Here is a 16003-nt window from a genome sequence, read left to right as displayed (position 1 = left end):
TGACCGAGAGATACAGCAAGAGACCAAAAGAGATCTGCTAAAGAATCAAGATTTGGGGTGTATGGGGTGTATCTGACTTGGAGTCTTTAATTTTTGGTGGTAATGATGTATCAGTCACCTTAGCAGTGATCCCCATGACCAACTTCTCCCTGGCTTTGCAGTTAGATCTAAATCTGCTTTGCTGTATCTTGTAAATGAATTTAATTAGGAAGATTTAATAGGAAATCATTAGGCAACATCATAGGGAAGCAACAACTTTTCTCTGCTGCCATCCTTCTCCTCCCTGGGGCTCTTACTTTGCGTCATTTACTTGTCCATTACTCGTTCCTCAGGAGAACAAGGGGTTCTCAAGCAGCAAGATGAACAACCCAGATTTCCCATGTATTTCTGCATGTCTGAGTGACTAATCCAAAAGCTAAACTCTGATAAATTTTTGCTGGGTTTTTTTTTGGGGGGATGTGTTTCTGTGTGGGGTGGCTGGTGTCTGCTAAGGTGTAAACTCACACTGCTTCAGCTGAAGCACAGGCACATTCCCTCTCCTTTTTCTATAGAAAACAACTGCTCCCCCTCAGCTGAAGATTTGGAGGAGTGATCTTTGTGTCCTCTGTCGGTCCTGAAACATATCATATTTGTTTGATGTTCGTTGCACAGAGAAGCTGTGGCTTCCCCATCCCGGGCAGTGTTCAAGGCCAGGTTGGATGGGGCTTGGGGCATCCTGCTCTAGTGGAAGGTGCCCCTGCCCATGGCAGGGGGTTAGAACTGGATGAGCTTTAAGGTCTGTGATTCTGGCCAAAAGCCTTGGTGCTTATTTTTTTGGGGGGAAACACATGGGCATTACCTCGACAGAGGTGATCACAGATGCCTCAGTTCTGTGGGAAGCAGTTTAAAACACAGCTGGCAGAGCTGCAGAGCACCAGGTTCAGAAGCTGGCAGGCTTGTGTAGGATTCCAGAGCTGACAATCTCTTGTTGAAAACAGCCTCCCTTTCCGTGTGTACTCCTAAAAGGGGCAGTTTTAACCCTTCCCCCCATTCGAACCTTGCTGGAATGCCCAGGCTCCCAGTTACAATGCTTTCTACTCACCGTCTTGGCTAAGTGCTGTGTAACTTAAGTCTTCTGCGTGATTGTTTCCCCACTAAATTTGGGGCCACTCGGGGTCTTCAGGTGCAGCACCCGGACCACGACGCAGACGAAGATGGCTTTAACACCCCTGTTCCCCAAGGACGGCGTGCGACCGCACGAGTACCCCATTCCCCGGTGCTCCGCGGCCGGTGTGAACCTTCCCGGGCGGGGTCTGGCTGCCGGCGGCCGGGACCCCGGGTTCAGCAGCGCTCCCGCGGGCCGTGCCGGCGCAGCCCCGCAGGGGAGCGCGGCTCGGCGGCGGGGGCGCTGGGCGGGGCGGGGGGCTGCGCCCTGCGCGGGATTGGCGCGGGACGGCGTGATGCCACGTCCGGCGGGGGAAGCCCGGCCTCGCTCCGGAGCTCCCCCGCCGCCCGGCTCGGCGCGCAGGTGGAGCGGTGCCGCCGGACGCACGGACCGGCTCGCCGAGCCCAGCCCCGCGCCGTGCCGAGGGAGCAGTCCTGCGGCCCGCCCCGCGCCTCGCCCTGCTCCGCCCGGCCCTGCCGCGCCGCAGCCGGCAGCATCGCGGCGGGACTGCCCGGGGATGCAGCCGCGCTAAGAACAAAAGCCCCTCTGCCACGGTCACGCTCCGGGGCTCTAAAGCGGCCCGGCCCAGCCAAACTTGGATCTCTGCCCCTCTCCGCCGAAGCAGCGGCGGCGTCCGGATTGAACTCGCCGGAGCCTTCGCCGCGGCAGCGCCCGAGAGCCGCGGCTCCTCAGCCCCGTTGCGCGCCGTCCCGCCGGGGCTGCCCGGGGAGGGACGGACGGAGGGAAGGAGGGGGCCGCGCCCCGGACCCGGCATCGCCGACTCAGAGGGACCCCGGCCGCCTCCCCGCTGCGGGACCTTGGCTTTGCCCTTCGCACGGCAGGTGGCGGGGCCAGCGGAGAAGGATGCGTTTCTTCCCGTGGGGATTTTGGCTGCTGTGTGTCGCCTCCGCCCCGGCTCGCGGTGACAGCGGCGGCAAGGCTAGGAGCTGCGCCGAGGTCCGGCAGCTGTATGGGGCCAAGGGCTTCAGCCTCAGCGGCGTGCCCCAGGCCGAGATCTCCGGTGAGTCCTGTGGAGCGCGGTAGCCGAGGGCGAGGGGGTTCCGGCCGGGGCTGATCGCTCCCGCCGCTGGAGTTTGTGTCTGGGCGCGGCGGCGAGGAGTCGGACCGGACCGGTTACCCCGAGGGCCGGGCACCCCCTGTAGCCACTGCCCGGGTTGAAGCGGGCTCTCTGCAGCGGTGGCGGTGCGAAGGAAGCTGGCGCGGGGGGGAGGCGTGTAGGGTGTGTGCCTGTCCAAGTGTTCGGCGCTCCTTTCTTTTATTGCATTGTCTCGTTTTTTTCTGTTTTGGGTACAATTGAAATGGTTTCAGGGGTTGGTTCAGAAATCAGGATAATTAGTCTGTAGTGGGTTTTGGTGCTGGAACTGGAAAATGCCACAAGGTTATGAGAGAGAAGAATTCATTTCGTCTTCTTTTGAGTGGGGAACAAACCTATAAATGGCATTTGTCACTTGTTAAAACGAAGGAGGAGTAAAACGACCCAGTGTCGAGCACGTAGAGCGTAGAGGAAATCTAAGCAACCTACGTAAGAGTGTGTCCGCTTGCCTTCATTCTGGATTTGGACAAATCTTGGTTGATTTCCTCCTCTTTGCAGAAAACCACTGAAATACCAAAGAATATTAAAGGTCTGGTTTATGTTAGGTGGGTTGGTTTTTTTCTTGAAAGCTTGAGGGAAATATGCTGAGGTATTGGGGGTTTTGGTTTGGATTTATAGATTCTCACCTAAGTTTTGATACACCAACTCATGGCCCATATCTGAAAGCTTTCCCCTCCCTTGTGGGAGCTTCCTCCTTCAGACAAAGCATAAAACGTGCAGGCGTATGTGCCAGAGCCAACCTACAGGGACATCCCAAGAAAAACTGAGTTTGTAGTTCCCATCGAAGCTACAGAATGCCTTATGTTGAATATTTCATTGTGTAGTTTTCCAGGGAAACCGAGTCATTATCTGCCCCATAGGCTGAACCATGTGCATGTCTCATACATATGGACAAATTAAGACTTTCTTTGTCAAGTTGCAACAAAGAGTACGTTTCCCAGATGAGCTGAGCAGTCTTGAGGTTAAACAGTGGGGAATTTTGAAATCATTTGAGCATCACTATTAATAGAATAGTAATTCAGCTGAGCAAGAAAGTGGCTTTTTATACATTTGCATCTAATTATGACAAATGTGAATACATTAGAGCTGTGTTTCAAGTGGAAAGTTCTTGGAGGACTAGACATTTACAAATACTCATAGGGATGGCTACAGCATTGTGTGCAGGGATAGTACTACATGGGCAGGCCTTGGGGATAGCGGGTACAAGTGTTACATAGCCCAGGTTGGCCGTGAGTAAAACATCTTGTGCCTACAAACCACTCATGCTCAAGAAGTGGTAGAGGACACACAGGTTTCTGGGAAGCAGGAGTTTTGTTTCTTACTATTTTTTGCTACGTGTAGGCTGACAAGTCTTGAGCAACAGTAGTTAAAACTTTAGTATCAAACTGGGCATCTCTGGTTGTTACTTTAGACAGGGAAACTATAGATAAATGCTATAAAACTTTGAGGAATACTGCATGGAAACTAATATGAAGGAGTGCTTGGGAGAAGAAGGTTCCACCCATAAACCTGCTGCTGCTGATACAATTAGCCTGGTATTTAAAACCGAGTATTTAAGCTAGCGGACTTAATGACTTTCATTGGTAATTATCATGCATACCTCCTGACTGAGAGATGCTTATGAATGTGCTTTCCTCCTGCTGTTGTACTTACTGTATGGTTAAAACATTGATGTACATTAGTACTAGCCTTAGAAATGTCCATAAAAGTGTTGTATATCCTGTATGCTTTTTGGCAGTTGTGCATGTTAGTGCAGAAGTCGGATGCCACTTTTGTTGTCTCTAAAAAGGAAGACTCTTGAGTATCCCTATGTGTAGGAGGTGCAGTTTATAATTCTACATTATTCTAAGTGCTCAGTCATCACTTAAAAGCTCAACAGCATTAGTTCAGCTTGCTGACCGTGGAGGTCATAATCTGTATGGACCCTTGTCAGGCTCCCCCTGGTTGACACCTGGGAATACACACACATCAACATACAACAACTTTTGGCTAAGGTAAGAAACACTGATGAAGGTGCCGTGGCTCCAGTTGGACCTGTGCTGCAGGTTCCTCATGGTGCCCTTCACCAGAGCTACCCGGAGAACCACATTTTTATTTCTGAGCCCTCCAGAGGCAAAAGCTCTTCACTTTGTCCTTCTTTTGTCCCTCTGTCAAGGGGATCTTGCTGTTCCTTCTCTTTCCATTGCTTGCCCTGAAGCAAAAGAGAACACTCATTTCTCAGCCCACTGCCTTGTCCCTGTAGCGGTGCTGCCATGCTGGGCTGACCTTGCTCCTGTCTTCTTTGAGTTGGCTCCAGGCACTGCTTGGTGCATGTTGCTGTCACACCAGGCCAGCACCGGGAGTGAAACCACACTTGCATCCTCAGAACATGACTTCAAAAGGAGTTCAGTAAGCTCCCATGATGCAGGCTCTGACTCAGGCTGAGGTGGCTGTGTTTATGTTGGGTTTAGAACAGTTATTGCACGCTTTACACCTTCTAATCTGTATTCTTTGTTATGATTTAAGAGGATTATGAGTAATACAAAGCCTCCACAGCTCACCAGAAGGTAGTCCCTGCTTATGACTGTACAGATCAGTTCGAGGAGCAGTCACACAGTTATTAGCTGGCTAATAGATAAGCATCTGATTCAGGGATAGACTCTTGGCTCACCATGTTTCTCATGAACCACCTAGATGAGGTTTCCTCTGTTTTTGCTAATGGTGTACAATGCCTTTAACATGTCTAAGCACTTTAAATGTGTCAGGTGCTGTTATTAAGGGTGTTTAGGGTATACTGTTATATCTCCCTACTTTGAAGTCAGTGGCAAAACTTCCAAACATGAAAGAAGCATCTGCTCGTGTTAGTAATCCTAAAGGACAGACATGCACCAGGAGTCTCAGGTGGAGATCTGCCTGGAAGAAAGCTTTTAACAGTGGGGGAAACATTCCCTGCTCCTTGGTTTTGGGAAAGTTATGAGACCTGCTTCTGTAAGACATACTTGTAAGACTTTCCTCTCTGTTGGAGACTGTTCCTGCTCACCGGCTGGAATGCCTGGGGGGTTCCACGGGGTTTCTGTGATTGCTACAAAAAGATGGGAAAGCAGTTTGAAAACTTCTAGTTCCATTTCCTCTCAAGCCTTCTGGATGCAGCAAGTTCCTACTTTCTCACTCTTGCTGCCCAGACACCATCACCCCCACTGTGGGTCCCCTAAACTGGTGGTTGAAGAAGAGAGGTGTCTTGGTCCAAGTGTACTTAGTGCCAGTGCTAAGGGCTGGTCTTCTGAGGCTCACAGCGTGGTTTGTAGTGGAAGAGAGAAAGCCTATGGAAGAAAATAGTGTGTTTTAGGGGGATATCCAGCCTTCTCTGTTGACTTGATGGAATGATGTAGGGTTATTGATGTTGGATGGGTGACTGCTCCTGAGTGTCTCAAGCAGAGATAGGTATCTCCAGTACTGGAGGAGACTTGTTGTGATTTGATGTGGATGTGCTTGGCTCTTGCTCACTGTTTCGGCTAGGCTTTTGCTTTTGTTTGTTTATTCCCAAAATTAATCCTTCCTAGACTTGGCTCTCTGCGAGGTTGAGTTTGTTGACGTGGGCAGTGGGTGTATCACAGTGAAAGAAGAGGAGGGCACAGAAAGAAGCCAGTGGACTTTGACAGGCTATGTTGCTGCCCACCCAGTCACAGACCTGTGCATGCTTCCCTTGTTCCTTAGCTAAAATAAGTCAAAACAATCTTTGTAATCTTTTGGTCCTTTTAGGCTGCGTAATTGGGTTTTGTGATGAGAGCACTGTCAAGTGTATGTGTTAGAGACTTGCTCCAACAGCTCCATGTCCTACTTATGTTGAGGACACCAGAACTGCACAGCAAAGTGCAGAGGGGCAGGATCCCCTCCTTTGACCTGCTGGTAACACTCCTTTTGATGCAGCCCAGGACACTGTTGGTTTCTGGGCTGCGAGCACACACTGCAGCCAGCTCATTTTCAGTTTCTCGTTGACCAGCACCCCCAGGTTCCTTCTCTGCAGGGCTGCTCTGGGTCACTTCTCTGCCCAACCTGTAACTGTGCCATATGACAAGTAGATTGGTGCGAAGGTTAGAGGAAGCCATGCCTGAACTGTGTGTTTCCATTTCTGTTTAACTCAAAATACACAGGGAAATGTGGATATTGGGCACTTCGGGGTGGTTTTGCTGTGGCCGACTGCAGAACATGTGCATGCAAAACCAGGATCCGAATGGGATTTAGGGAAAAAAATGGGCGCCCTCTAGCGGTTGGCCACGGCAGCGGCCGGAGCCGGGAGGAGCCAGAGCTGGGTCTGGAGTCTGCTTGGATAGCCTTAGAGTTCCGTGGTGTTGGCATCGTTTTTTAGAGAGCTGCCTCTCTGTCACTGTGATCCGCATGACTAAGCTCTCACCGCATAATTATCCTTACCAGCTCTGTCTGACAAAACGATTTCAACAGCTTCTTTTGTTGGTGAAGCAAAGTCATGTATTTTCTTTGCCAAACAAACTTGTGCACGCGTGTAGCTGGAGACACCCGCCCCTACCAGGGAGTGAAACTGCAGGGCTTACCTTCCCTCTGCTCTTGCCCTGTAAGTGCCCCGCTCTGTTTAGGAACACATGTCAGTCAGTCTCTGGATGGGTTTGATAGGTGACATGTGGCTTTTGGCAGGGATTGGGAAGCAGTTGGTTTAATGTTCTATTGCATTCAGTATGACTGTCTTGAATTGAGGGGACCAAATAGATCTATTCCTCTGGGTAATTTCAATATTAAGTGTGGTTTGACTTAACCAAAGGTGGGGAGGGAGCTGCTAACTTGATTATCACCAAATTTAGAGCCAGAGGTTTCCTTTTCCTCTGGCAAGTCACAGTAATGCTAACTGAAACCAGAGGCAATGGAGCATCACAGCAACTGAGCCAAGCTCTGCACCCTACCCACCACTGCCCATCAGTAGGGAAGGGGGGGTTAAGTATCATCTGTTTTTATTGCAGCAGCAAATTGCATTAGGCACAGTGTGGAAGGGGAAGGCAGGATAAAGGATGGACCCAGCCTCAGAGAGCTGCTGGTCTGAGCAATAACAGCCCTGACCCTGCTGTCTGCAGTAGTCTCAGCACGGTGTGGCTGGGGCTGGTGCTACAGTTCTGGTTTCTGAGCAGCAGCTTGGGTGTTCCTGTTCCTTGTGTGGTGGGACTGTGGAATTGAGGAGCGGGGAAGGTGAGAGGGTGATTCCAGGTGTCCTGGGCATTGGGAAACTTTTGTTTTTGCTTTCAGCTGGAAATACTGGCTTGGAATTTCAGGGGAAGAGCAGGGAAATAGACATCCCAATTCTGTGGAGATCTGCAGGCTTCCTTGGGGAAACAGCTTTAATTTTTCTGCTGCCCTGGCTCCTGCTGAAGGCAGCATATTTCTGGACACTGTTTCTTTATTTGTCCTGTGAGGTGCTTTTGTGTACCTGTAGCAGGCAGGTAGCCTTTTGGAGGGGATAGCATCAAGGCAGTGAGCTGCTCTGGCATAGTGAGCCCTACCTCCCATATCCCCTTGACTTCTGTGCTGCAGCAGGCGTGCAGCAGGCGTGCAGCAAACGTGTGGAGACACCTTTTGGGATTGTGCTGTGGAAGAGCATCTTATCAATTGAGGCCTAATTCAGAAAGGAGCTGAACGTGCTACTTCTGGTTGTGTGTCAGTAAAGCTGAGGAGAATGCTTGATGCTGACTTGTGTCTGCCCCTTCTGGACCTTCTGCATAGACTGAGTCTTTTTGAAAACCCTGAGCACTTCCTTCCTTGTTTCCACCTGTATGAGTTAGGTCAGAAGTGGGCCATGTTTTCCAAAGTGTCTCCAAATACTACCAGGCACAGCTATGAGAAGGCAGGAGAGGTTCCGTGGGCAGCTTGGTGGCCTGGCGCAAGTTGGTAAAGAGTGACTTCATCATTACATCTCCCTGGAAGAAGTCACATTCTTGCTTCCCTGTCTGTGGAAGGAGGATTGACAGTCTTTTCTTGACATCTGGGAGGATAACTCAGGTGATGGAAAGACCTAGGGAGAGGTTACTCTGAAACATGCAGGAACCCTCGTAGCAGTTGCTTGAAGATCATTCCATCACAGTTTGTAGTTTGTTTGCACAAAGTTGCTGTTGCTGCCCTTGCATTAGGACATTTCCTCTCAAAGTTAGAACAATAAATACAGTTCGGAACTCAATAAAAGCAGAAAATCTGCCTGTTTTCCTGAGTGCCCATGAAGGACAGACCGCCCTGTGATGTCTGTACTCCGCCACAGAACCTGTTACGTCCGTGACAGGTAAAACATGTCTTTAAGTAACATTTGATTCCCAGGCAGTCGGGTTACTTCTGCTGCCAGATGGCTCTGCAAACATCATAAAGCTTTAGACTGCAGACACTTCTGATGTAGCCTGTATGGCAGGCTGCATCCCCACAGCATGACCAGCAGGTTGAGGGAGAGGATTCAACACCTCTGTCCTGCTCTGGTGAGACCCCCGCTGCAGTCCTGTGTCCAGCTCTGGGGCAACAACACAAGGGGGACATGGAGCTGTTGGAGTGAGCCCAGAGGAGGCCACGGAGATGCTGCGAGGGTTGGAGCAGCTCTGCTCTGGAGCCAGGCTGAGAGAGCTGGGCTGGTTCAGCCTGGAGAAGAGAAGGCTCCTTAAGGGGACACCTTAGAGCAGCTCCAGTGCCTAAAGGGGCTACAGGAAACCTGGCGAGGGGCTTTGGACAAGGGCCTGTAGGGACAGGACAAGGGCAATGGCTTTAAACTGATAGAGGGAAGATTGAGATGAACTCTTTGTCAGAAGCTCTTCCCTTTGAGGCTGCTGAGGCCCTGGCACAAGGTGCCCAGAGAAGCTGTGGCTGCCCCATCCCTGGCAGTGTTCAAGGCCAGGTTGGATGGGGCTTGGAGCTCTAGTGGAAAGTGTTCCTGCCTGTGGCAGGGGTTGGAACTGGGTGAGCTTTAAGGGCCCTTCCAACCCAATCCATGCTGTGATTCTATGAAAATGCTTGTCTGTATGTGTCGGAGCTGGGTCAGTCACTTTTGCTCACTGGTGTGTTTGGGAATTCTTAAGGCATGGACCATTTTTTTAGTTTCTTATGGCTTGAATGAGCAGGGTGCGCTGTGACAGTTCCCGCTCTGAGTTTTAGCAAAGACATGAATCACTGTACAGAGATTATAAAGCTAACTTAATTTCTCGTGCCTTTTCCTATACAGTGCATCATGAATCAAAAGCACAGAATGATCCAGCTGCTACAACTCCTGTGCTAGCAGCAGGAGTAAAACAATCGTTTAAATTGCCATGCATTCTTCTGAAGTATTAAAAGAAGAGGAAAACAACAACACAGAAAGTTTTACTGTGGTTTCGCGGAGCAGCGTGATAGTACTTATGCAGACAGTCAATCTTTTATATGACTAGAATGCAAATAGTCTATGACAAATAGTTTTGGCTTGTAAAACATTGGTATTTTATAGGATTGTAAAACTATACTGTATAATTTAGTTGGAGTGTTTCCATGAGCTTTACCCAAGTCTCTTGCCTTTTAGCTGGAGCAGACGGGCATATTTCTAAAATATAAATAATTTAGAAATTCTGCTCACTATAAATTTTGTTCATAAATAGAAATAGAATAAAAGCACTGTCAGAAATCTAGATTAATTGCACATTTCTTAAAAAATACAGTTAAAACAGAGGCTATTTCAGCCTCTGCTGCTCTCTGTTCATGTTGTTGCGCTCAAGTTTGCAGTGATTTGGTGGCATAATTGATCCTGAAGTGAGGGCTGAGCATAGCGTAAAGTGAACTTTGTGTGATGGCAAAGCAGGGGGATGCTGTATCAGCATCTCTTGTCTGTTCCTGTGATCTCCCACATAAGCTGGGTGGTGAAAATGGGGTGCTGTAATATACCACATAGGTCTTGCAGGAAGAGAGTCTGCTCTTTGTACCCATCTAGATGCAGATTTTTACCATGAGGCTGGAAAAGCCACTTTACTTTGCTCTTTTCAGCTGTTTCCTGTACCATAAACACTCAACTGGAATGAGGGAGCTCAGATAATTCATGGGAAGTTTGGTTTATTAAACTGTACTCCTTAAAAGAGAGCAGTGGTCTTCTCCCGTGATGCAGTTGCTCGCTGTGCACAGCTGCACGAGTTTAAAACAGTTGGATAATAGTTTAGGTTTTACAAACATCTGTTTGGCTTTGTGACAGAATACCAAGAAAGCCCTGCAAAAAAACCCCAACCCTCTCACTCCCCTTTCATTTGTGGGAGGTCTCATGGAGGCTTCCACGTTGAGGGAGAAGGAGGCTGGTATTTGTATTTGAGAGGCTCTCTAAGACCAGACCATAGCTGGAGACTCATCTGCTGTGAATTTGAGGAAGGGCTGCACAATAGTGGGAACCTGTGGGTAGAAGTCCCATTGACTCAGCCACAGGCTCCCCAGGGCCTGTGCCCCATCGTGTCTGATGGGGGGTAGGATGTAGGAGCGGCCCAACTGCTTGTGTTTGGGGATGGTTGGTGTGGAACAGACGTTGAGAAGTGCCTGGAGAGGTCAGAGAAGTGTTCCCGATTGCCTTCTGCAGTGTGCCTGCCACTAGTGTGTTCCCTATGTGAATTTAAGCCCAGATAAGCAAAAAATGATACAATGCTGTATAAATATATGCATGAATCTCTCTAATGTGTTAGGTACTGGAGTCCCTGCACAGAGTGCAAGAGTAGCAACTTGTTCGTCAGAGTTGCCATGGAGGTTCTGTCCTCTGGCCAGTGATCAGATACTCCCTTTTGTCTTCCCAGGTGAGTCTGCACATCTGTCCTCTCTCTAGGGTTTGCATTAAGTTGATTTAGAACAGTGTCTGTTGCACTCATCGTGTCTTGGAAAGCTGTATTTGGTTTTATGTGATCAGTTGATAGTAACCAGTAACTTAATTATCTCTGCTACACATTGATATTAGGGGCAGAAAAAGTTTAGATGTGGAAAGTGTGGATTAAATTTTTCTGTGATGGAGTTTATATGGGGTGAGGTCACTTAATAGATATATTAAGGTGGTCAAAGTGATGTTAGTTGTGGAGGGTTGGAATTAGGTGTGGCAGAGCAGAGTGCTATAAATCCTGTAAATTGCTCTTTAGGTTTACTGGCAAGTGTTTTATCTTACTGGTTGCAGAGCCCAGTCATGCCAGAAAAGGACTTGTTTAGGTTACTGACCTCCAGCTTCAGGCATGGGGTGCGCTGGCAGCCTGCTCTCTGCTTTTCTGTCCATGAAGTCTCACAGCCACTCCTTGCCAGGTTAAATGTTGCTCTCTACATCTACCTGATGTAGGTGTACATCTACATCTGAAAGGAGGTTGTAGCAACATGGGTGTCAGTCCCTTTTCCCAAGTCACAGGGGATAGGACAAGAGGAAACAGCCTCAAGCTGTGCCAGGAGAGGTTTAGACTGGGTATTAGGAAAAACTCCTTCACCAAAAGGGTTGTCAGGCCCTGGAACAGGCTGCCCAGGCAAGTGGTGGAGTTGCCATCCACAGAGGTATTTGGAATATGCATAGATGTGATGCTTATAACACCGTAATAGAGGTTATGGTTTATTGCCATGAAACTGGAATCAACTCACGGGTTTTATATATTTGTATGTGTGTCTAAACATGGGGTTGGTAGCTCTGGAAAGGGAATTTTGACCAGCTTGCTGGTGCCAGTGTTCGTGTGGGGTGAGGTTTTTCCCTGCCTGCGCTCTGATAATGCAGCTTCCTCCCAAGATGGAGGTGGGCAGTTATGTACGGAGCCATGCTTGTTTCTGGCACCAAACTGGTTCATGATGGAGGGCAGTTTGTTTTGCCATATCCACATGTACCACACTGCGATTGTGGCATCACTTACATCTCCAAATGCCTCCATGCTATGCTGATGCCTTTAGTGTCAGGATGGCTGGCTGTCGCTGAGTGAATTGAGTTTGCTGCTCAGTAGGGCAGTACATTCAGGGGAAACCTAAGCCAAATGTTGGTAGCACTTCTGCAGAACTAATTAAAATGAAATTCTTTACTGGTAAGTCTTCACAGGTGCCAGCAAATAGAAATAAGCAAAGCCTAAGCTCTGACAGGGCTCTCGTTAAAATAAGCAGAGAGCAAATACCTTCTGACACAGGGCACGTTTCACTTGTAAACCAGGAAAGAAAGCCACTTTGTTTAAATGCAGTATCATTTCTCCCACTATCCAGCTGTCTGAGAGCTCCAGTTTTATCTTGTAAGTAACACTGCTGCTACTGTTTGTGTTGCACTGAAGCAATCTCCTGTCACAGTTGTAAAAGAAATATTTTTCACTGTTACTAATACACTCCGTTGGCAGAGTTTAGGACTTGTGTTTCTAAATATATCTGCGGATGTGTATGTATCCAGTAAGGTGTTGTCTTGTGTTGTCTGGCTATCACTTATGTGTTTTGAGCACGCTGTGTCGCTCAGGCTGATCAAGCTATTCATTGTGTCAGCTAAAGACATCTGAAAGGCCCCTTTCCAGCATTCTTTGTGGGAGCAGCTCTTGGAGCCTGTTGTGCCTCTGTGTGAGACCCCTGCAGCAGCCTGGAGTAGAACTGTACAAGGGAAGCTGTGAAATGTGGGTTTGTTCAGCGTTGAGAAGTTAAAGTCCAGAAGAAAGAAGGGTAGGGGGGATCCTGCTGCTGTCACCAAAAGCTTAATGGATGGGAATAGAGAAAATAGAGGTAGACTTGTGTGCACTTGGGTGCAGCAGTGGGAGGTGGCAGACACAAGCTGGAACTGGGGAAATTCTCATTTCATACATGGAAAGACTTTTTCAGTGTGAGTGATGAAGCAGGATCCCAGAGAGGTGGTGGGATTTCCATATCTAGCCTTGAAGATATTCATAGTTTTTCTGCTTTGGCACATGTGTCTGCCATGACCTTTGGCAAGTTGCTTAATCTGTTTTATCCCCAATCCCCATCTGTGCATTAAAGTCTTTAAATAATTGTGTTTTGTAATTTGCCTACGAATTATAAAGTCTTGGAGTACTGAGTCTCGCTACTTCTCTATATTTCACTTTACAGTACTTAGCACAACGGGACTGTAAATCTTCATTAGTCCCTTGATACATGAATAATAAGCAGTAAAGGCATAATCTAGGGCCACATTCTGCCTCTGTTCTCATGATGCATAAAGACAGGGGGGGGTTGTTGATTAAAATGCTCTGCTGTTCAACCTAACAAAGACACATGGCCTTACTGAGCAGGTTTTTATGAGCCTGTTGTTGGCACTTTTGGTTTTGAGGGTTTTATTTTGTTTCATCATTACTCATTGATTGCAGGTATCCAAACAATTTGCTTGGCAGATCGGGGAATAATAAATTCCTTTAATCTCTGTCTCTTTCAGTTTAATTATTGTTAACTCATTACTTAGTGTTTAGTGCAGTGGATAATGAACTCTGTTCACTGTGCACTGGAGAAGACTTGGACTACAGAGACAAAACTGGATTCACTGGATCTTTTGAAGATACAAACCAAAATTGCAGAGTGGCTGAACATTTAACCCTAGGTTAGATTGAAGGTTACCAGTAGGCGTCCTGCTATTGCTTTTGCAGGCTTGAATATAGGTTATTATTTCAGTTGATTCCATGCCTTGCATTGCATTACATTTGTTCCTTTATTTTAGGCAGCTAAGAAAGTAATCACTACTATGTAGACAGTTATTTTTGTCTTGATTATAAGAGAGCGTCTAATAAAATCATGTGTAGTACAATTCTCATTATTACAGACACACTTTACATTTGTGACTGTGGTAATACTTGTGTTAAATTACTTCCTGCAGAGTTTAACAGACCTTCCTATTTCACCTATAGCCAGGAGAATAAGTACTACATCCACTCAGGGGTGCCATGCTGCTGAGCCTATGAGTTGTGTGTGGAGATGACCCATTTCTCTCATTTCTTGTCATCTTTTCATCATAGAAGACTCGGTGAACCCTACATGGCAGGTGTTGGTCATCCCATCACAGTCAGGGTCACCCTAATTGCTTTGCTGTCACATCAGCAACTCAGTTCAGCCCCTGAAGCCAACATGCACTGTGTCACATAGAACACAAACTAAACCACACCACTGTGTTTTTAAGCTCTTTAGTTATGTATGTTAAGCTTTCTTGCTGAGGCTGAAGAAAGCTGGACACCAGAAGTTAGAGAACATTAATGATCCAGGACAGATGGAGTCACTCTAAAAAGGAACAGCAGATTGTTCACCTATTGCTGCCTGCTCTTCACCCTGTCAGGCTGGCTTTAAGCATGCCTCCCTCAGTTCTGCAGCTATTCACACAGGAGTTTGGAAGAGTAAAAATACTACCAAGGCTGAGGCTCTGGAGCAGACCATGAAAGCCTGCAAACACAGTTGCCTTTGGTAGAAATACAAATTTCCCATCAGGATATTATCAGCTTTTTCATACAATCACCTGGGTTGGAAGAAACCTTCAAGGTCATCAAGTCCAACAGTTCACCAGCACTGCCAAGGGCACCACTAAACCCTGTCATTAAGGGTGTCATCTACATGGTTTGTGAATGTTTCCAGGGATGGTAACTCCACCACTGCCCTGGACAGCCTGTTCCAATGCCAGAGCCCCCATTCGGGGAAAACACTGTTCCTCATACCCAGTCTAAACTTTCCCTGGCACAGCTTGAGGCCGTTTCCAGTTTTCCTATCCCTTGTTACTCGGAAAAGAGACCAGCCACCTCCTTGTTCCATCCTCCTTTCAGGTACTTGTTGAGAGCTAGAATGTAGTGAGGAGAACAGTGGGAAACCATGCTGAGAGGCTTATGAGGGTTTGGCAGCACATCATGGAAAGGTTGAGTTTGGCTGCATGTCAAAGATCAGTCTCGAAATGTTTATTATGGGCTTGCTACTGTATTCTGCTCAGTCATCAGAAGACTGTTCATAGCACTCTCATTGTCTGACCATTCTCAGCACAAATTCAATGCAGCGCTCTTTCTTGCAAAATGAACAAGGAGGGAGATCCTGGCTGACCTAGAATACTAAGTTGCTGCTCTAGAAATAGTTTTCCAGGGCCGGGGAAGGAGTTTTTCTTCGCACAGTGTCTGCCACAAAAGCCCTCTTAATCTGAATGCTATTCCCCACAGTTGTAGAGAGAGAAAATGGCACTTGCCAAATCTGCAGATCAGGGTTGTGTTTCTGTCAGCTTTGGCAGTTCCATGGCTTCTGGTAAAGCTAATGAAGGCAATCTGCTTTTAATTTAAAAGCCTCCCTGAAGGAAAAAACCTAGCTGGCAGTTGAGGGTTTCGCCAGTGTCCTTGTGCGAAACTTCTCTAACCTTGTTTTCTATGGTTTGCTCTAGCCAAGGAGAAACTCTTAATTAAAAAATATTCCTAAAGTAGCCAAATATGCAGGAATGTACTTATGCAATAAGTACCTGTACCGGTTCTGCAGTAAATCACTCCTTTGTTTTCATTTGATGAGCAACTCTAATTAGCTAAATGAAAAGACTGCTTATCCTGCACTTAGCTGCTTCTCAGGTGATCAAGGCACCAAGGGTGGCAGGGCTTTAGATGGGTTGTTTGGATGCAGCAAGGCCAAGGTGGTCAATTGTCACACCAGGGGAATAATGCCCAGAGGAGGGCTCTGCCCATGGAGCACTTCCTCCTGACTGGAACGGGCAGGCTGGGAGCACCGAACACTGCAGGCTCTCCCAAAAGGATTGCCTGGGGTTGTGCCTCCCATGGGCATGGGGCAGGGAGACAGGAGAATGGGGAAGACAGCATTGCTCAAACCACATCTGA

The 16003-nt window shown here is 47.8% G+C and overlaps 1 protein-coding gene across 1 annotated transcript in view; it reads left to right on the top strand.

The window, feature by feature from the left end:
• The first annotated feature begins 1595 nt into the window (after positions 1 to 1595).
• The window catches only part of GPC1 (glypican 1), a 196860-nt gene continuing 182452 nt past the window's right edge, over positions 1596 to 16003 (top strand). The window contains exon 1 of the mRNA XM_061378930.1: positions 1596 to 2165. Coding sequence (XP_061234914.1) covers positions 2009 to 2165 — 157 coding nt within the window. The 5' untranslated portion in view covers positions 1596 to 2008. The remainder of the gene's footprint in view (positions 2166 to 16003) is intronic.

This window comes from Neopsephotus bourkii, unplaced genomic scaffold (genome assembly GCF_033783945.1).
Source record: "Neopsephotus bourkii isolate Nb327-2 ecotype Australia unplaced genomic scaffold, CSIRO-AGI_Nbou_v1 NB_1768, whole genome shotgun sequence".
Classification (NCBI taxonomy): Eukaryota; Metazoa; Chordata; class Aves; order Psittaciformes; family Psittacidae; genus Neopsephotus; species Neopsephotus bourkii.
Note: the sequence above shows the minus strand (reverse complement) of the source record. Positions and strands in the feature narration are given on the sequence as shown.